General features: G+C 41.3%; 1 protein-coding gene across 2 annotated transcripts in view; it reads left to right on the top strand.

The window, feature by feature from the left end:
• The window catches only part of AMBRA1 (autophagy and beclin 1 regulator 1), a 130,475-nt gene that overhangs the window by 70,067 nt on the left and 38,130 nt on the right, over nucleotides 1-22,278 (top strand). For both annotated transcript variants that reach the window (XM_080594650.1, XM_080594651.1), the window contains exons 12-14: nucleotides 8,075-8,185; nucleotides 16,655-16,843; nucleotides 17,319-17,473. In XM_080594650.1, the coding sequence (XP_080450776.1) occupies nucleotides 8,075-8,185; nucleotides 16,655-16,843; nucleotides 17,319-17,473 (455 nt within the window). The remainder of the gene's footprint in view (nucleotides 1-8,074; nucleotides 8,186-16,654; nucleotides 16,844-17,318; nucleotides 17,474-22,278) is intronic.

Below are 22,278 nucleotides of genomic sequence, written 5' to 3'. Positions count from 1 at the left end.
CGCTCCTTGGCGGAAGGCTGCCCCTTTGTTTGGTCTCCGCAAGGCTCTCCATCCGAGGCAATTAGGATTAGCAGTCACATTTCATGCTCTGAAAAGTCAGAAAGGGAAAGAAAAAGGAGTTTTACAAAAAAGACTTGCCTGCCAGGCACAGATTTCGCTCTGTTTTTGTGCAGAGAATAAACACAGATGTGAAGGTTAAAAAGCAGGCATCCAACAGCCTTTAATGAAGGGCTTGGAAACGATGCGAGGGACTTGGCGATAGAGAAGAGTGGAGGCAGTGCACGGGGCAGAGCTGGCAGAGGGAGGAGCTGGGGTGACACACAGCACAGATTAGCTCCTGAGACCTTGCTCGTTCACCTTCAGAGGGATTTCAGGAAATTCAGACTCTGGCAGGAGAGATGTGGCGTTTTCGCTTCCAGAGCTACCTACTGTTTGGGGAAACGTAGAAGGGAGGAGAGCTGTAAACATGCCCTTGTGCATCGGCCCAAACAGGTGAAGAAAGAAAATACATGTTGCTTTGAAGGTTGCAAAGTTCTGCTTTATTTCGCCTTTTCATCTAGTAGTTTGTCCTGGCCTCATTTGGAAGTGTCAACCCCTTCCTCCAACCCTTTACTCGGTGTTTTTTTTTTATTAGGGCTTCTTCACGCATACAGACAAAAACCATCTAAAAAGCTGAAAATATGCAGACACGGTTGAAACAAAACATTAGATGAAATAAAGTGCAGATTGGAATGTATTTTTAGTGCTCGAATATTTTCCCTAAAAGTCTATGCTGTAGGAAACACGTTTTGCTGCTTGAATCATATGCTAATATGAGGCGTGCTTTTGACACATGCTGCTGTCACATGGAAACACAGAAATGGTCTCAAAACAAGCAACACTGTCTACAGATGCTTCTTTTAATGGCTCCAGCAGCTTGCTGATTGGAAGACTCCAGCCTTGACTCTTATTCCCAGCAAGGGACCCAAATGGAGGAAAGAAAAAAAAAGGGGGGGGGGGGAAGCTTACATGCCCACCCACTTCTTAAACAACTTGTGATGGCTGTCACCGACAGTAGCAGATGTTTGTTTCGGTTTCCATAACCTTTTACTGTCAAGCTCTTTTAATGATGCAGCATCTCTATTTGCAGGAACACTTCACTTGACATTCTAGCCTGCTGACATTTATTTCCACCTGTGTGTTTTGTGGAGCACCTCCATCTCCTTAGGAATGGTGTGAAGTATCGGAATTCCAAGTGTTTAGGGACTGCCATGAAACAAGGGGGGGGGGTTGCTCTTAAAAATACATGTATGCATGTGTGCTGTTGATGTAAAGTAACTCATATAGTAGAACCTTTCTATAGAAATTCCTATCCACTGCAGCTAAAAGCATCATAAATGACAAATGAGAAAAACAAACACTATAAAGTCCCTGTTCACAAAAGTTTTCTTATAAAGAAGAAAATTGCACTTGGAAGCTTTGAGTTGTACAAATGTAAGAGCACCACTAAGACTTGCAAGCAAGATTTAATGTGTCTGTTCTCTGGTGAATTGTACCAACCACCCTGCAAGAACAAACTTTTAAACCATGCAAATGAAATATTCCTCTGAGGCAGTGAATCTACACAAACTAAATAATTACATATCAGTAACAAGATACATCTATTACTTTTGGTTCTGTTGCCAAAGTCAGTCTCACCGTCTCATTCATCCCTTCACCTTTCTAGAAGCTGTTGAGCAATCGTCTTGCTCTCCGCTCATCACTGTGGTGAGGCTTGAGTAAGACACTGGTATGCTCACAATTCAGATGGTATTTCTCATTACCTACATTTTTCCTGATGGCAGGAGATTTTCTATTTGTAAGATTGATAACAGTGTGCAAAAATTGCTTTAAATCCTGACAGACTTTCATTGTGGCAAGGCTGTATTTGAGGTGATGATCAGTAGTAATTTAGGAGGTAGAAAGACAGAATAACTTTAGTTTTTTTATTTTATTTTTCAACGGTGTATGTGTGATATTAAAGGGCTACAGAAAGTTTTTAGCACATGGGAGACTGAGACCATGATCTATCGCCAACAGTAGCTGGGGGCGTGGAGGTGTAGTTATAGGAAGGAAGTGAAACTGCTTGTTTGTTATCGGTCACCCTGAGGAGGATGAGTGCTTCCTAAGCAGTGACGTTGGCTTGCTCCAATGTTTATATTCAAAGGCTATGATAAGATACCTTACTTGTCACCCTGGAGAGTACAGGGCTTTTCCTGGTCTGAGAAAATCTACGTGAATATTGTTGGCTGAGCTCTTGCTGTTTCTGGAAACTCACCGTACACTTTCATAGTTGGTTTTCCAACTTTAATGTGTAGCAGAGTGACATGAGCAGGGACGTCTATGTGGGGTGAACAACAGGAGAAAAGAGCGAGTTCTCTATACTGAAGAGAAAATTATCAGCTTGATTGATGAAGTGCAAACAATTTGGACAAGAGGGGAATGCATTTGAAAAGGACCTTAATATCTTCTAGTTTGCCTGAGGGAAAACTAGATCCTACAGTCAAAGACAGACACTTCCCTTATGCATTTATGTATCGGTTGTTGCATGATCAGACAGAGGAACGTCTCTGATGCCGGGATGTCAAGGAGCCACCGTGAGTGTACCAGGGATAGAAGCTTTGGGCAGGGCATCTGTTCATTTACTCTTTGTGTTCCTTGCAAATAAACTGATTTCTTTTTGAAGTCTGAAACTTGTGATAGGAGAATTCTTTCCCGTGTCATGCTTGCATTGTTCACAATGTGAATGAAGCCCTTGGGCACTTGACTGAGGACGTTTCGTCTTTGCTACCTGCAGCTGAGGCCTGCTCACATTCCCATCCATGATTAGGGCTGTGAAACTGGGCATGCTAAGTGTTGCCCCTATTAGAAGAAAATTTTGCAATAAAAATGAGCATGAGTGGAGAACTGTATTTCTTATTTTATACATCTGTGGTAAAGAAAAAATAATAGCTTTTTGAAGGGTTTGGCCTTCGGAGAGCTTAGACCTCTCTGGGGCTTTCTTAGTTAGCATCATTGAATCCAGGATCCCTTCAGCGTTTAGCAGATGCTGAACTACCCTCAGTAACATTTTGTGCGTCCATTCTTGAAAATAATTTTGCTGGCTTGCTATTTAAAGCTTTCTGGTAAGTTGAAATGGTCTCTTCAAATGGCTACTTAGCAAAATGAATCCTTGAAAATTCCAGGTTGCTACGCATACTGTTTATACAACGTTAGCACAGTAATAGATAGTTACCTCTACCACTTCAAAGGCAATATCTTCATGGTAGCCTAGAATAAAGATTTGCCATGACTTGTCAAAATCATGTTCAGGGTTGAATATATTCACTGTGATCAAAGGTAGTCCCCAAAGCCAGGCTGCAGCGTAGAATAAGGTCAGGGATGTGCAAGAAGCTGCTACAACTCCAAGTAGTTGATGAGGATCCAGTGATCAGTAGTCATATTGCAGCTGAATTCAAATTGCTTCCAAATTGGTTGAGGAAATCCAATATATTCTTGCAGCAAAGAGCTTTATCTTTGGTTTATCAAATAAGCTTGTCCTGTGTCTTGGGCTTCCTGGAGGCTGGTTTATAGTAAATCTAGGACCAGTAAATTTAAAACTTACCATCTGTGACAGATCCCTTCTGCAAGTGTTGAATAACCTCAGCATCATTAGCTACAGTTACAAATGGGCACATAAAGAGGTAATTACTTCTCAAAGGTACTCATGCTTAAAGATGCAAGTACTGATCTAGGGGGAGTTTTATACCAGGGCCTAATCACTGTCTCAAATTGAGTCACAAATTAGCTCAGGGACTTTGCCAACTTCCTCAAAGGCGTCTGCCTTATCTTTAAGCATCCTAATAAATTTTTCTCTGACTGTGAGGGAATCTGCCAGACAGTAAAAACCTGAGGAAAAGATCTAGTCTGGGGAAAAAAACCAAACAAACTCCACTTTGTTAAGTTTATGGCAGAGAAATTTTCGTAATGTGTAGGTGGTCCACATTCTTGAAACTTGTACCCCAGAGCCCGTGTAGTTGTAAAGTATTAGCTCATTCTCTGAGAATCTGATAAGAGTAGTCTGGAAGTATTCTGCTCTTCACCAAAAGAGTACCGTGGAAAGTGGGTTTGCACCTCTCTTTTTTTCCCTTTCAGTCTAAACTCAGATATTGGCTTGATTCATAAATGAGCAATAGCTGACTGACAAAGGTTCATTTTCCACATGCCAAGATGAGTTGGACCCTCAGAGGGGATTGAGACTGACGGATAAATAACTGTCACGTGTAGGTGGCCTATAAGAAAAGATTTTTGGTGTGGTTTTTTTTTTTGAGCCTTTGTTAAGACTTTTTCCCCCCACTCTTTAAACTCCTGTCATGTGCTGAGTGGGGGTGGGTGGAGATCAGGGCGGTGGGGGGAGAAGGGGGTGCTGCTGAAAGCATTTATCTTCATTTCTGCCATCACCCAGTGTTTATTACGCAGTGATAGACAGACGCAGGAAAGCTGCCAATCAAACCTACGTTCACTGCATTTCAATTGGCCTTCACTTTGGCTTTCAGCATTTTGAAATCTACATCTCCTCTTCAGAAAAAGGTCGTTCTGTTCATGGTGATGACAAGCCTGAGACCCTCGGGTACCCACTGCAGTCACTTGTGATCCCATCAAACAATGGAGGATCCAAGGAGCAGGGTAGACTGTCAGGTGCTTGGTGAGAGCTGTTGCTTATAAGAGCTGATCTTACGCTGCCCAGATTTAAGAAGCTGGGGTGTGATTTTTGCCTCTAGTAAGTTACACTAGGTCTTAAGAGGCAACAACACTTTCTTAGTCTCTTGCCTAGACTGAAATCCTGACTGGGCAAAGCAGCTGAGAAAAAGTCCTGGAGCTGTACAGTGAACAGAAGCTCTGTAGTGAGGGTTTTAACATTTCCATGAAGTTTTTCTACTGTGGTTTCAAGTTGTCCCTATCAACCAATGGAAAAGGCAAATAAAAAAGGTTAGGATAGCGTAATTGTGTACTGTGGTTTATTTTCTTCCCGAAATTAAATGTCTCAAATGTTTGCATGCTTTTAATTGTCTCTACTGTAGGACAGTGCGTGCATGCATGTGGGAGGCTTCTGGCAGGATTTGCGATACGATACAAATGTTATTCCCTCTTGTTGTATGTAACTAGATATAGTTTAATAATTACAGTTCTCAATTACACAATTAGTGTAAGTGGAGGTAATTACTTAAAACATGTAGATCATTGAACTGCCATTCGTGTTGGGCTCAATGGTTTGGATCCTTTGAGAAATGGACCAAATCCTTCTGAACCTGCAATTTTCTGTGAACCTTGTTCCCTCCTCTTCCTTGATAAAGGTGTTTGTTCCTTGAAGCACTAGCATTAGTTGGTGGCTTTTGCTGGCTCTGGAATTTGTGCAGTAGTGTCCTCTAGATGGGGAGAGGAGCTGCTGCTTTCCTCTGGTAGCTTTTCCTGGAGGACATGGATGTCTTGGGAGGTGCAAGGGGGTGAGGTTCAACTGAACGCCTTGACTCACCCAAAGGTTCCAGGGGAAGGGAAGACCAGAATCTCTACAGGAAAACTTCAAAAACATTTGCCAACAGCTTTTTGATAGCACTTGTGTGACATTTGTGCAAGCCAGATGACTTGCTGTTTGTGGAGCAGTGGGTGATGTTGCTAGGCTTCTGTGATGCAGCGGGACTGCAAGATTACTCTCCTAAGGATATGTTATTCTCCAGTTTGTATATTATTGGCTATGCCTACAAAGATTATCATCATTGCAAAACAGGTGATGACCCTGTGATGCTGGTCTTTAGCAAGAAGATGAGTATTGTGCAATTATGTGCCCTGAGCAGTGCTTCCATTGCCTGTCTTGGCAGAGTAATTCCTTGCCTTAGTCCTGTGAGGCCGTTGTTACCCAGTCAGTGATGCTAGGTACTGTTTGTGTGCTGCAGGTCCCACTGCTCAAAATTAGCACAGGACCTAGCTTTTTGTTCTCCATCTGGTGGTTAGAGACAACACAGCAAGAGCTGCCCTTGTGTACCAGCCCTGAGCTTGTAATGAGGAGACTTTTAAAGCTGAAGGAACACAAAATTTAATTGTCCTTCTTCCACTTCTGGTTGCAAAATGTAATTTCATTAATGCATCGAGTCTGCTTTCTCCAGTGCATCTCTTTTGTTCAGAGGAGCCTTTTGTTTGGGGGGATATGGAGAACGAGGCCTTGGGCATGTGCGAGAGCGAAGGAAATATTCTTGCTTTTGCTCTCCCAGTGATACGTGAGCATCTGTCAGGGGCAGATACAGAGGCTGAGCAGATGCACAATGGAGGTCTGTCAGTCGCTGCAGGCCTGGCACAGCTGAATACACAGCATAAAGCTGCCTGCTCAGAAATCTGGCTCTTGGCGCATTTCTGAGCTTTCTCCAGAACCAAAAATCAGGACTTGAAACAGCTGATATATAAAAAGCAGACTAGCAGGAGTCTTCTTGGTGTCTTTATCAGCACTGGTCTAGGATTTGCTTCCCAAATGGGCCCTGATCCCCTTGTTCTCTACTCTGCAGAGAAAATGTGTACATCTGTGTGTATATTTTCAGGTGGTTTTTGTTTTACAGTCCTGAGCGTTCTGCTTGGATTTGATGAAGAAAGTAAAAATCCAGCCACCCCGGTCATCTCATCTTCCCCTGCATCAGTGTAATTTACTAGCAGTTAGCCAGCTTTTAGTGCTCTGCACGGGCAGTTTACCTGCTGGGTGCAGTAACACAGCTGTCCCAGCATTGCTCTTCCACTGATGCTGCTGGAGCAGCAAAGTCCTGAGGCAGTCTTTCTGGGAGAATGAAGCCACTGACTCTTCTGCATGCTTCCCATCGGAGACAGTTTAGAGATGCCTAAATCCAGCCTGCTGAACCCTGGAGGCTGTGCTTTTCCCCATTTGTGTATGGGGACAATCTTATTTTGCTCTCCCTTACCAAATTCTCTTACCATGAGTGTCTCTGGGTGTCAGCGTGTGTATGTAGTACAAGGACTGCATGCATCTGAAGGCCTTAGAGACCAGAAATAGCACTAGGTTTTTGACTCCAGTACTATAAAGGGAGAACTGTTTCTTTTCTCCACTTGTCTCCATAGGGATTGCATTTAATGCCTCTGGGCTTTCTTCATGTATGCCTACTGAGTTAGCAGTGGCAGTCCCTTTCTGCCTGGAAAATTGTTCTTTGTGCTATTTCTGAAGCATTCTGCTTAGCCACGTGCTTTGGGCTGCTGCCCAAATCCTAGGGTGGTTAGCAAGGGGCATGTCATTTGCCTGGAGTCAGGGCAGTCCCTGCCTGCTGTAGCTTGGGCCACCCAGAACAGTAAAGGCAGGAGAATCCCGAGGCTAGCTCTTAGGTCCTCCTTACCAGGCAGAAGTAACCACCCTTCTCCTTACGCAAGTAATTTTTCTGTGCTTTCCCTGAATATATGGATTACCAAAGCCCACAGCCTGCATTTGTGGTATTCTTATTATTATTCTGTGCTATTCCAGAGGGTCCAAAAAGGAGTTACCTGTATCAGGGACATAGGTTAGGCTCTCTAGTGGACTCTAATTTCACCTTCATTTCAGATGGAGTTGCTAATATTTTATTATAATCCTTACTGTGTGGCAAGTACTGTATCCTTCTGAGTTGAGTTTACGGCAGTAACAAGGAATATGACCTCAGATGTGTGTGATTTGACAGGGCAACAAGTTTGCCCTTCATAGCTGTACTAGAAAACTTTAGGTCTGTGAAAATACATCTTTACTAGCACTGGTAAACAGTATGGACTTGGATCAAATGAATCTGATTAAGATTTCTACCTTGTGAGCCTGGGCAAATATTGCTTATCAACCTTTTTTTCTTTCAGAAATATGTTGCAAGGAAGTGCATTCCTATTAATTTCCTGTGTTCTGCAGCTTATTTAGGTGTTACCATTTCCATAAATGAGGTTTCTTTAAGAACCTAGAATTTTATGTCTTGGATTTTGAAAAGCTTTTTATGGTTTTGTCACATGAGCTGTTTTCTGGGTTATCTCTTGGGGGTTAAATTGATAATTATTTCTCCCTTTTCTGTAGGTGCTGTGATTGGGGATGGACAGTCAGCTGTGGCCAGCAACATTGCCAACACAACCTACCGGCTCCAGTGGTGGGACTTCACAAAGTTTGACCTGCCTGAAATCAGCAATGGTAAGTTGGAAAGGACACTATTACTTTCTTTTAAGTCTGCACTAACTAGAGCTGCCATAATCTGTAAGATTTTTGGAAGGTAGCTATATATTGCAGGGCTTGGATTATTTGTCTTGTATTGGGAACTGTAAAATACTTAGCCTTTCGTGAAAGGTGACGTTAACAAAATGCATTCAGATCTGTTACTGCCCTGTTTATCTTGCGTATTCTTGCGAGCAGCAAATCCTTGTGTAAGTCGGGCTTTTTTGTTAGTAATCTCATGAGAATATATAATCCTTGTAGAAAAAAAATCTGTCTCCCATCCACTCATTCTTTTGCCAACAAGTTTCTAGAGGGATTACTGATTGATGTATTTATTGTTTTTATACCTTGGCATTAGAACCTGCTAATAAATTGGGTCTGGATGCTCCAAGTTAGAGATACTGCTGTAAGTTAAAATGCTGCAATGTGTTCTGATAATTGGGGTCCTGGTCTGTTGCTTACCGCAGTGTTGTAAGCTTCTAGCCACTTGCAAAAGCAATGATTTGTTCCATATCTCATGTGGAAGATGCTTCCGGGTCAAGAATGAGCAGTATTACTGTGGGGGTGGTGGTTGTGGTTGTATTTTTCCTTTCCCTTCCCTTTGTGAAATTAGACCATAGTTTTACAGGTGTTCTGTGCTGGCATAAGCTAGCTCTTGCACTGGAAGAGGCTTGTTACGCTGGTGCAAGAATATTTGATGCTTGTAGTCAGCTGATCAAGAAATGACATTTGGGGGGATTTAAAACTAAAATTACTAAAAAGGCTATTTTTAACCCAGAATGGTATCCTGATATAGCTTGCTGCACTGCTGCAGGAATGTTTGTGGCAGCCTGAGACGAAGAAATAAGATAGAAGATAGGTAGGAATGTTTGTACAGTGATTTTTAATGTAGGCCGTCTCTTATGCGTATATGAAATTTATTGCTTGACTTCTTTTTAGGGGGAAGAGGGATTCTGTTTGCAGAAAGTCTTTAAGTTCCCTTCCAATCCAAACCATTCTGTGATTCTACATCTTTTGTTTTTACAGATAGCTATTGAAATGAACTAAGTAGAACCTAACCTCTCCCAGACTAAGCTCTGTCTGTTCCGTATTTCCAAAAATTACATATCCACCAAGACTTGTCTTTAGAGTACTGTCCTGCTGCTTAATAAAAATAAATAAATAAACACCGAAAGAGCACATACAGTGACACTGTAGCAGCAGAAATGCAGAGAATTGAACTAGGAGGGGCCATTCATCTCCCAGAGGCTGGGAAATCAGAGTAGCTAGGGGAAAGCTAGCAGTTGCCCATCCCATTACAAAAAGCTGCTTCTTACTGTGTCGTTCCTCCAGACAAAGTATCTGGTGTTTGTCTCATATCCTTCCTTCATGTTTTATAGAATATTGTGGTGTGATGTTTATAGCCTGGCGGGAAATAAAAGCCCTGATTTTAGAAGATAGCCCTTGATGTTATACAGGGGAAAGGTGCTTTATATTTTGTCTGAGAAGCGTTCTGTCTCATGGTAAGGAGCATGCAAAGTCATTTTGAAAACATAATATTTCATTGAATTTAACTGTGCCAGTGCTTTGACATGTCCTGTTAAGTGCCAAACTGTAGTGCTAGTATAAGTTTGTAGGCTGAGGATCAGTGTACAAGGTAAAGTTTTGCCATGTGGTGGCAATACTTTCCATGGTCCATCCAGAACCAGGAGCAGAATAAAGCTGAGACCAGAGGGGGAAGCATCTTGCTGCTGACTTAGATTCCTGGGGACTTATCTGCAAGCCTGTAAAGTATTTGAAGAGTGGTGCAGCAGCTAATAGGTTTTCTGGCCTCATCTGGCTGCTGAGGAGCTGGCTGCTGATTTTTTTTTTCTTTTGAAAGAAAAAATGCCCAAGGTGTTTATAATTTATGGAGTTCTGTAGAAAATGAGGACCATCTGCTGTTCAAGGCATTAGTATTTCAGTCTTCTCCCTCTCCTTTACCAGGACACTTCCATTCTGAAATCTCTTCTGAATAGCTGAATATTGGGCTAATGCCTCTGTCATTATGCCCTTCTTGCAGGCAGGGTTCCTGTTACAAGCCCATCACTAGATGTTCTGACTCCCCACTTTGTAATACTTGGCTTGTCCATCTTGATTTATGACCTTTTGGAAATGTTTGGGTTTACTGTGTTTTCACTTCAGATGTTGAGCCCAAATCTGGCTTTTCTAGGTCATTAGCCCAATCTCCCTTTGCAAAGGTCTAGTAAGGGTGTATGAATGTGGAGCAGCTGTGCTCATCCTCAAACAGGCATTTACCAAGCTTGCACGTGCACCAAACAAAGGCAAGCAGCAACTTTGCCAAACCAGAAGGACATTAATGTAGCTTAGGGTTACTGATATTCCCCCTTCATACATAGCCTGATGCTTGGTAGTGCTGCTGCTGATCTATGTTTTTGAGTGCCAGGCCCAGTTTTATATAACGAGACCTCCATGAAGAAACATGCTTATTTCAATGTGCTTCTTGGTAAAAATGTTGCTCCAGGTGCAAAAATTTGCAGAGATATTGCAAACTAAGTGTATGACAGTGGAATGGAGGATAGGAGGATTTTTTTCAGACTGTTTGTGGTCTCGGACACAAACTATTTTCCCAGTAAAGCATTTGACCTCAATATCTCCTTTTTTTTCCATCGTTTTCTGTAAATCAGAGATGGTCATGTGAGAGAGTCTGCTTACAAAGAGGGTGCTATTGCACTTCCTGGGACAGACTTGAGCCACAAGTGGTTTGGGAGCGAAGGCAGATGAGATGATGCAGCTGAAATTTGGGACTGCCTGCCAGCTCCACTTTCAGAGGAATGGTTCTGTGGCCAACCTCCATCTCAAAGCAGCTCTTCTTCCTGTTACAATTAAACAAAGAGAAGGTAGTTTGGAAATAGGATGTTTTCCACTGAAACAATACGCCTGAGCAAGTGACAGCGGCGCGATTAGCGCAGCCCTGCGATCTCGGTGCCCTCAGAGCCCCTGGGCTGTGACCTCCGTGTGTGCGCAGGACTTGGCTCCAGGGCAAGGACCTCGATGACACCACATCCAGCACGGAAGGGGACTCCAACAAGTCTTGGGGAGATGGCTCTGCAGGGACCTGGGGGATTTTACCCTCCAGCCTATCTTCCTCTGCTATTTACAAGACAGAAGAGATAGCTTCAGATTTCTTCTCTCCTTTTGCAAGTTTTCATTTTATTAACTTCAAAATGAATATGACCCAGCCTTCGATTGTAACTGTCAGTCGTGTCGGCATTAGGCTGGGGAGTTTATTTGGGAGCAGGAACAAAGCTATCCCTAGCCATTTATTTAATATTATTCTAGTAGGTGCTGCTGCTGTCACTCCCTCAGATCCTTAAAATTGCCCACAGCTAACAGGTAAGTATTGAATCAGTGAACACTGTAGAATATTCCCTTTCCACAGGTAAAATATTTGAAGGCTTTGGCTCTTGAATCATTTGAATATATTTTCTCGTAGTACTCACTGCTCATTACTTCAATTTCTAACCACTGTGGCTGAACTGATCTAGTTCTTCCGTGTTCAGTCACAAGTCAGGAGTTTGTCCTCTGCTGTAACGCCGGCTGGGACTTCAGGAAGGTGATTTGGTCACGGCTTGCTGATTTACAGTGCGATGCAGAAAAACTTAGAAGGAAAAAAATGCATTAAGAAAGCACCACCCATAAGGGTGGCTAGGAGAGGATGGAAGCCTGTACCCTCCATTGTGTGCTGGGTTATCTCTGGCAAGCAGTGCTGGTGCTGCTGGCCTTCCAGGCCTTCCCCAGCTTCAACCGGGATTATGCTGTAGGTGTCAGCACTCCAAGTTGGCACAAGAGCTTGATTAATTTGTTCTCTGATGTTTCTTTTGATCTATTCTTTCAGCTCGATGGCTGCATTAACAACAAAATAAGAGATGAAAGGGTGGCCTTGTTGCAACTGGTTTTCCAAAAATAGCAGTTTTCCCCTAAAATCTTCTGCATTGGCTTTGTTTTCATAGATTGGGCCTCAGACTCAAAGAAATCAAATAGCCTGTGGCTTTATCAAACACATAAACATCTTGGTCCTCCTCAAGACTTGCGAGTCTCTTAGATGCTGTTCCTTAAGATGAAACCTTGCTGAGATCTCCACCCCTCTTTTTTAGAGTTGTTCTTCTGGCAGAGTAAGCTCCTTTGGTTCTAGGTGGCAGTGCTACCTAATTCCCTTGTCTTTTACAAGTGAGGAAAGAGCAAAGAACCATGATGCCAGTGTGAATCAGATCTTGAAAGACTGAAATAAAGGGCACTCTTCTCGTTCAGTGCAACTCGCATCTGTGATGTTTCATGTTCCAGACACACATCAAGGGGGAAAGATAGTTCACTTCTGGCAGGGGAGCTCACAATCTGTTTTGCTAAGAGGCATTCAGCATATGCATTAAACCTTAAAAAGAACAAGACATGCAGTCATGTTGGACATCACTGTGAAGAGCTTACCAAAAGCCACTGTTCTGTGTGCTGTGCTGGAGGAGGAGAGGAAGGAAAAAAAAAAAAACACACACACAAAGGTAGAAAATAAGTGCTATGTGATAAATGGACTACTGGTGAATGGTGACCCAAAACAGATATTGTTTTAAAAGGTTGTAGTTAAAGCTACGTGAGGAGGAGGATTAGAGACCTAGAGAGGGAGAAATTTGACCATTGAACTGCAAAGATACATACAAGACCTGGTAATGTCTCTGAGTCTGTAAAAGGTACAGAAGAAATTTAAGCATTTCTTACCTTATGAAAATTACAAATGTACAAAGCTGCATTTTATTTAAAAATAAAACAACTTGAAAAACGTATGAAGAGGTAAGAATTGTCTAGGCTATGATTTTTCAATAGCTACAGGAACAAGGAAAAAACATTGCCTGTGCCCAGAAAAATTGGTATCTGACCCCCTCTAAAATTTCTTGCACCAGGAGTTGGTCAGTGCAGAAGGTTTCCTGGGCTAAATGACACCCATATCTTTGGTCTGGTGAGGCAAGTATACAAACATGCTACTTTTTGATGCTCAATATTAGAAGTAGAGAAACTGTGGATAACTGATGGAAGCTATCCTGAGCTCAGAGATAGAGAACAATAATTTACATACCTAGAGGAATAAGAATGAGACAGAATTGTTCTTAGATCCCAAAGCAAGGAATTGGATTAGATTTTTGTTTTCAAATAATTGGAAGGTTTTGGAGAGCAGGCTTTTGTGCTTCATAGTTGTATCTCTGGCAGATGTTCTTCCTGTGTAATGTGTATTTTCAATTTGTTGTTGGCCTTCTTGCTTGGCTCTCTTAAGTAGTTAATGCAGGTTTGGCTGGGAGGATCCTCATACTCACCTGTTCAGTAAGTCCCCATCCCCTTTTTTCTAATTTTTTTAGTATCATGGCAGATTAGAGTACAACTCCAAAGAAATAGATGAGAAAGGTGACCCTTTAACCACTGAGCCTAGTTTCCTGCTGTCTTAGGCAAGCGCATCCTATAGCTCCTCTTATTCTGTGTTAAAATTAGTTAAATTCTTTGCCACTTTCAATTCTGTTGAAAAACTATTCTACAGTCTTACTACTCTGATTATAAATAAATAAATCTAATTTCTAAACTTAATGGCTGCTTTTACCCACTTACTCACCTGTCAATGCTATTTGTGAAGAGAACTATGACTAATGTTCTCTGGCACTTATGTTTTTGGAACTTTTTTCTAAATGCAATCCCATTTCCTCTCAATCACTTTTTTAAACCATAAAATAAATCTTGCGTTTCCCCCAGTCATCTTTATAGCTATTTACTGGATTTGCTGTCATTTAGGGTTTAATCTTTTTTGAACATGGCTAACGAAAACTGTGCTCAGTATCCTGCATGTGGTCTCGGCACAATGTTGTGTTAGCATTGACATTTCCCTGGTGAACGTGCTCCCCAGTGCAGTTCAGGATTGCCATCTCGTTCACTGTTATGCTAGGTGGGTGGCTCAGTCCTTGCTATGATCACCAAAGTTGATCCTCTGTTGTTTCCAAGTGACAAAGCAGAAGTTTAGAAGTGTTAACACACTTCTAGAAGTCTTGCATTTCATTTCTTTTATGCTTCTGTGAAGTTCAGTTCTCCATTTGTGGTCTGATCATGCTCTGTTAGTGAAGTTACCCAACTTTATCAACAGAATTCACCAACCAGCTCCACTCCTTGTGTCTATCCAATTGAAAAAAAATAATAAATAGGACTGGTTTTGAAATGAGTCTCTGAAGAACTCTGGAAATCATCCTAGTTTGGGGATTACAGTAGTGCAACCTGTTGTCATGTATCCTGTAGCTAGTTCACTGCATATACTGTAGTTCATGTGTGGATGCCTATCTTCTCTTGTGATGGCAGAGTACTTCAGTGAAGCTTATCAAAAAAAATTGCAAATTTTAATTCTGAAATGCAAATTTTAATTCTGCCTCCTTGAGTTGAGGTAGTTCAGTCCTTAACCTTTACTCTGTGTTCTTTCTGTTCAACTAGCTTTAGACTAAGCGCTCAGGAATTTTGTCATCTTTTGAGCTGTCTGTTCTTTGAAGGGCCAAAAGCATTTTAGGTTATTACAGCACTGGCAGTGACTACGTTATTTACCTTTTTCTGTTCAGCACCTTTCTGTTTATACTAGGCTGAAAATTACTGTTTTTAGCAGCTCTGAAACTGAAAAAAAGGCTGAGTAAATTTAGAGTACAGGTGTAGGTGGTTTGGTACAGAATGTAATTAAGTAGTCCACTTCTTATCCTCATCTTTTTTTTTTTTTTAAATTGGAATTTCTTAAATGACACAGTAGAAGTTGATACTTAACCATATAGGAAAGCAGTTCCCAGAAAGAATGTCTTCTAGACCAGAAAAAAAAACTAAAGATTAAGGTTCAGCTTTAAATCAACAGAGCTGGAAGAAGGATCAGTCCTGGCTCCCTTCCCATCATGTCTTTTCCTGCTGCTGCAAGTGTCTGTGTGGCCATGGGGCAGACCAGGTTAGGGAATGGTTCTGGCTAAGATGTGACAAAATTACTAGTCGGTAATTTTTCAGCCATATCACATCTTGGATGTAGCTTTTCACAGAAGTGTTGGAAATAAGGGACATGGATTCTTTCTCCTGGCAGCAGTGCCGGTTTTCTAAAATGTTGAGGTACAGCCTTAATTTGATTTGGAAGTTCAAACTCTCAGATGTACAAAGCATTCTTGGCACTGTTTTTTTACTAAACTAATAAGGGGTATAGCCCAAGAAGTGCCTTCATAAACTCATATGCAATTTATCCAAACAAATCAAAGCTGCCTCTAGGCTGGGCATAGTCTTAATGTTTAGAAGAGAGCTCCTGGACTATAAGAGCTAAGGTAGTGCTGCACATGATGCTGCAGATTCAATGTGTGAGATGGGCTGTCAGTCTTAACGGCATGCGATTCCTCTATACTGCAAATGTGAGCTTTATTTCTATTGTTTTTTTTATAATTACTTCTAGACTCTTGATTTTGAAAATACTGGAATCTGGAAATCGCTCTCTCTAAAATAGTGTATTCAGTTGCAACACTAAATCTCCTGGAATAATTAGAGCAGTTTTAGTCAAAAACTGAAATGCTTTTAAACTTAAGCTGGGGAAGTGAACACCACAACTCTTGTCTTGTCTTATCAAGCTGTTGGTGTAGATGATGCCAAAAAGCAGTGGAACCTCGTTGTACTAGGAATATCACAGGTTTGTAGTAAGGTGTAATAGTCCAAAGACTTCACAGGCTGCATATGCAAGGCACAGAGGGGAAAAGGTTTGTTCAAGGTCACCCAGCAGCTCATCGGCAGAGCTGAAAGTAAAACTTCTTTTCTGAAATGCTGCTTGCTGCCTTGTCTGCTAAACAGTTTCGTCACCGATTGCGCAAGTGCCTCAAATACTGGGGCAATTAAATGGTGGACTGGCTAAAGAAGTTTCTGTCCTTTCTTGGTTGCTTTATCCAAGATCGGTGTAAAAATCAGCGATCAGAAAGGAATGCCTGTATCTGCGGGGAGGAATTTTTCCCTTACCTCCTGTTTATTGGAGATAAGGGGAGGTGGAACTCAGGGGCTCCGCACGAGAAGAGGAAATGAATTAAGGTGTACTGTTTCTAATGATACCACTGCTGGAGTTTGTCAAAGAGTCACAATTTGGGACTTGTTTAAACTGTGCTGTCCTTTGCAAAGGATGATGTTATACTCAAGAAAGAAGGGGTTGATAAAATGCAATCGCCACTATTTCTTGGCTGAAGGCTTCAGGAGATGAACAGATTTCATTCCTTGGGCTCATTGTGGTGTTTTATCTCCGTTTTGGAGAAAGTTTTACATTTAATCCAGGTATAAACTTTTGAAGGAAGCTAAATGTCCTGAGTGTCTTTTCCATGTACTGTCTTGACTCCAGCATCAGGTTTGAATTCTCTGTTGAACCAGAGTGCTTTAATTGTTCTTCCTGTCTTTCTCCAGCCTCCGTGAACGTGCTTGTTCAGAACTGCAAGATTTACAACGATGCTAGCTGCGATATCTCTGCAGATGGGCAGCTGCTGGCAGCCTTCATTCCCAGCAGCCAACGAGGCTTCCCCGATGAAGGGATACTGGCTGTGTATTCTCTGGCACCCCATAACTTGGGCGAGATGCTTTATACGAAGCGATTTGGTAAGCATGCAGCAAGAAGGCAGAGTCGGTGGGTGGGGCTGTGAGAAGTTACCTCAAAATCAGCCTTCAGTGAGAAATGCCACAGTCTGAATGTCAGTACCTGTCTATTGGAGTCACAGGAAATATGCTATTGGCCTACCCCCAGCCACAAATACATTGATTCTGGGGAGAAAATTGTGATACTGCCTGGATGCATGAAGTGCTGGTAGGGGGGAGCTGCTACAAGATGTTTTTTTTTATTCCTTAAAGAACTTTTAAGAGCTTTTATCATCTTAGAGGAAGATACCTGCAGCAAGGAAACGTTTTGCAAAATTTGTACTTGTGCAGGTCTCTTCGTTCTTCTGTGTCCCTTATAAGAATGATCTTAGTATGCTGTATGTTATGGGAAGGCCTGAAGGGGTTAAAGTAGCTGTGAGGATAAGCTGTCAGGAGGAATGTCAATCTTTGAGAGAAGTAACTGCTATTCTGTTTGTAGGCCCAAATGCCATTTCCGTGAGCCTGTCTCCAATGGGCAGATATGTAATGGTGGGACTGGCTTCCCGACGTATCCTGTTGCATCCCTCCACAGAACACATGGTTGCTCAAGTCTTCAGGCTGCAACAACCCCATGGTGGAGAAACCTCTATGAGGGTGAGTATGTGTATATTCTGTTTCTATAAGATTTTGTCAGTGATACCGTGTTGATTTAGCTCTAGCCTAGTGGTTAGTTGCTCGCTTATGATAGCAAAAAAGTAACATGCTCCAGGCCCACTAAATAATAAACATGTCTAGGAATTTATCACAGAGGTATGCGAACATGACAGGAGACCATAAATATAACAGAATTGGGAAACTTTACTCTGGTTTCAGATATGACGACAAAAATATTCAATGTTGTGTGCGGTAGCATAAGTCTAAATGTCACTCAGAGTATTTAGTAGATGTTCTGTACTTTTGGGGGGTAATAGGCATTTATCTTGTGGCACTGTGGTTGGCTTTGTTGAGGGAGCTTATCAGCTGAGGTTTCTAGATTATTTCCTGACATTCCTGAAAGGGCTAACTTTGAGAGGAGTTGCCACCAGTGGTTTCGATAAGGGCAGAAGCTAAGCTTCATATTGGACTTGCAGACTGAAGGAGAGGCTTACCATGCTTTTGGCAAATAGGCTTTTGTTGGCTAATTATTAGTGAGCTTTCTATGTATATGTAGGCCTATTTTGAGGAATGGAATTATTCTTCTGTACTCTTGCTTTGGGGGAACTGAACTATGACCCGCACTGACTAATTCATTATGTGTGGAAAACCTTCATCTTTTTTCAAACCAGCAAAGAGAGTTAAGAGAACATGTACTGCTTGCTTTGTTCATTAGGAGAGCGCAGCAGCTGTTTAGTGATAGTTTAGGATGGTAAAAGCCATGTCCAGTTAATAATGCACAAAAAGTGTTGAGGAGGTGGAACTAGATGGTTTCTGAAGCTGAAATTTGGCCTGGATACAAGTTTTATGCCATATATTCAGGTGACTTTTGTTTCAGGACATGAAACCTTTTCACTTTTGATGATAACTTGATTGTAGTGGAATTGTTTCCACTCCGAATGGCTTTTTTTCCCTCTGTTTATATCTCCAATTTTTAAAGGACAGAGCTTTCCTAATATACATCAGGGTTGCACTAAAGCATTTGACTAATGGCCTACCACTGGTGAGAGACTTGTCTCTGGCTCAAATGGCTTGATTCAACTTCAAACTGTAGTTGATCTTCAGAGTACTCGTGATTCATAGAGGGTCATCTCAGCTATGTTGTTACACAAGCTACTTTATCAGCTGATGTAAAATTCTTGTTTATCTTCATCACCTGCTCCATGTTATGAGGCAAGGTAAGATCGATAATAAAGATTCTTTAGTGAACTAAGTCAGCATGTTTTTAGCCCTGGTTCTGAGCTACCCTGCTGGTGTGGGTCTCTGAAGGTAAGAAACAGAAAGATTAAAGAGCAGTTGTGAAAACAGCACAATTTAGTTCACAGGTATGGTTTGTGAAGTCTGTCTGGATATGATAAGATCACTAAATACATGGATTCAGTATCCTGTTAGATCCTTTTAACAGTCTAGTATGCCCTGGTACTGGTTTCTTTTGTTTGTTTTTTCCCCTGTTATTTTCAGGTCCTAGTGAAATATATAGTTTCCACTGCCAGATACGGAGTGTCCCTTCCTACAGTCGTCTTAATGTATCATAATAAGTTAAGATGGAGAAGCCCTATTAGCTAAAATCTTGTCTCTTCCCATAAAGAGCTATGGTAGGATTCTTTCCTCTCATCCATTCTTTGTTTGCTCTAAACTGCAGTTGCTGTGCTTCTAGCCATTCCTTTTGGAGACATTTTTTGTAACTAGCTAATTTGGTAAGCTTTCGTCTGAATCTTCCGTTGCAATGTCTTCTGCTTATTTCATCATCTTCATTTCAAACATATCTTCTTTTCCTATGCTCTTACACTCTGCAAAGTCTTGTACCCTTACTCTTAGTCACCATTTAGTAAAGTAATGCTTTGTATTCCCTTAATCTTTTCTTGTAATTCAATCTTCCAGCTTTATTTTTTTTCAACTGAATTCTCTCCAAAATAGCTATTTTTTTCCTCAGTCTGGAATATGTTTAAATGTACGTAATGTGATAAGTATAGTCTTACCAGAGCCCCACAGGATATTCTCAAGCTGCTTTTTTTCTTTTATATAGGGCTTTACAGTTTTTACATTTTTTGTTATGGTGCCTTGAAAACTTTGTACAATTTCTCTCTCGTTTTTCAGGCTTGTGCCACATCACTGCACCCCTGTCTTTCTCATCTGCTATAGTTCTGGATTATTTTTCTCCAGATGGAGTGCATGTATTCTAAAGGTTGCTTTTTTCATCTTTCTTGCACATGTATTTTTAGCTTCCAAAAGTCTTTCCCCCACATTCTCAAATCTATCCAGTCTAGCAGGATTTGTTAACTAATTTGCTGTTTTTCCCCTTTCCTGCATCACGATTAAAGATGTTGAAAATGTCTCATTTCTGACTGCTTTGGACTTTCAGCTTTCTGCCTATGTGACAGGGTCACAACTAGACCAATTTGAATTAATTTGATTAAAGAGCCTTCCTGTCGGATAAGATCGGATATTGTTTCAGCATTCTGGTGTAGTGTTGGTTGTCTCTGTGCAGTCTGTAGGACCAAGCTTGAAAAATATAAAACTGTTACTCTTGTAGACGTTATTCCTTCATATAGTTGTAAAAATTAGTAAGTCAACTACTGGCACCAGAAGAACTGATGCTTTTTTCTATCTTGAATTTTGCAATAGGACTACTCCATAAGTTTGTAATGCTTTTTGGAACCTGCAGAATAAAAATAAAAATGTAAGTAGGAAGCTTTACAATAATCATATCACACTGTCTTTACAGGGGCTGCTGTGTTCATATTCAGTGGAGTAAAAAACCTGTTTTCAGCTTGGCCACCATGCAGCAGAGAAAGGTTTAGGAAAAAAAGGCATTGGTGGAACTATATTCTTCAATCTGTAATTTAATGTGCACGTTAGAGAGAATCAGAATGCATCCGTGTTGCCTCTGTGCCAACAGCTTGTAATACAAAGCAATTATTGCTCAACTTCTTAATTAAAAATAAGTCATAGCTGTGTTCTTTAGCAATGTGTTGTGGATATTTTAATTTTACATTACTTGCAAAACTCCCAAGAGAGAAATTCAAGAGAGAAGCTGCATCAGATTCTATGAAAATTCTCAAAAGTTGTTTCAGGGTTGTCACTTCCTTCCTGATATCATTTGATCCCCAGTCAGTGGACTGGGAGAGTAAGGCTTGGCAGTGTGGCCTCTTTGCAAAAGCTTGGCAGCCTGCTGAGGAGTGAAATACAATGATTGCTTCTGCTTTCAATTAAAATGGAAAGACCCTTTCTCCACACCCCTGACTAGCGTTCAGGGTAATGCAAGTTTCTATTCCTCAGATAGTTTTCTTTGTTTTCCCGTTGCAATAGAGGTTTTGAAGATACAATTACTTAGCTTTATTATGTGAAACTCTAATACATGTAATTGCGCCTAGAAATCCACTGGCTGCTGGTATAATTTTCAGAGATGAAGAGAAATGTCCTCTCTGAGAGCTGCAGCACTTCTTGGTTGTACGAAGGAGCATCTTGGTTACAGAAGCGTGTTTTGTCTGTATACATCTTGCTCGTAACATTTAGGAGAATCTGGGCAGAGTTATATGGGTCAGAACACAGGATTTGACTGTTACGAGTTGTGCTTAGAAGTGGAATAAAAGTACTAGACTGTCATCAAACATGGTAGAGTCATGAGCTAGAGATTCATGCTTTCTCTGCTCAGTCCCTTAAGTTTTGCTGTGCTTAGCATTTCAAATAGAAACCTGGCTTTGCTGAAGAAAAAGATTGTTTTTCAGATTGAAACTTAAAAGGCTTGTTAGTAGAGTCAACTTTTAACAAGAGTAGTATGTGTAAGCCTTGTTTTTTTTTGTTTGACAAGTCTAGTTAACGTCTCTGAAATCTCTTTGTAGCTGCAGAATATAAGGACGGAACTGCTTTTAGCAGATCTCTAGCTTGGGGTGGTACAAGTAGCAGTGGTACTGGGAATCATCATGAGACAGTGGAATTTCAGAGGTGGGAAGTTCGGAGAATGAATGCAGGGTTTTGCAGCCCGTTTTGAAATTCTAAGTGGAGATAGTCTCTGAATAAGGAGGATCTGCTTTCAAGCTGCTTGGGTCTGGAATGACTTCTGATTTCCGAATGATTCCAGGAGTTTATGGACGTTAAAGAACATAGAATAATATGATGTTAGGAACTTGGAGCTGAAATTCCTTGGAAACTTAGAGTGAGGATCATATTGCTCTGGGTCTGTTAGCAGTGGATGTTAGTGAGAAAGAAGGCCAGCAGGTAGCTCTGCTTCTGGCATTCACAAATCCCGATGCCCTTGCTATGTTTAATATTTTCTGTGTTTTACCCACAGGAAGCTAACTCTGAAATCAAAAAAATGTGATTACTGTAATTCAAATTAAAATGTAACTTGGCAAGGGTTTTTTAAACAGAAAACAAAGTGAGGTAGGTGATTTGAAAAATTTGATTGACACAGAGCTGAAGAACTAATCATGCAATCTGTGGGGATAAGATGACTTAACCAAGTTCTGTCTCAGATAATTGCTTTGTGATTTGAATCTAGAAGGAATACGGGCTGTGGAGACCCATGTTTAACTCTTGACGAGACTACTAGCATTTGGGAAACATCCTGTTGAAATGGTTGGTCAGTAGCCTGGACGGAACGGGATATGTGTGCACTTCCATTGTAAACAGGAGAATTCCAAATAGTGCAGGAAGAAGGGCCTGAAGCAGACAGGCACACCGCGTGTCAGCACAGAGCCAAGCTTTCTTTCAGCGTATTAACTCTTAACTAGGACAATGCGCAGAGCATTTGAGAAGATGCACAA

Source organism: Anser brachyrhynchus (genome assembly GCF_964034855.1).
Source record: "Anser brachyrhynchus genome assembly, chromosome: 5".
Taxonomy (NCBI): Eukaryota; Metazoa; Chordata; class Aves; order Anseriformes; family Anatidae; genus Anser; species Anser brachyrhynchus.
Note: the sequence above shows the minus strand (reverse complement) of the source record. Positions and strands in the feature narration are given on the sequence as shown.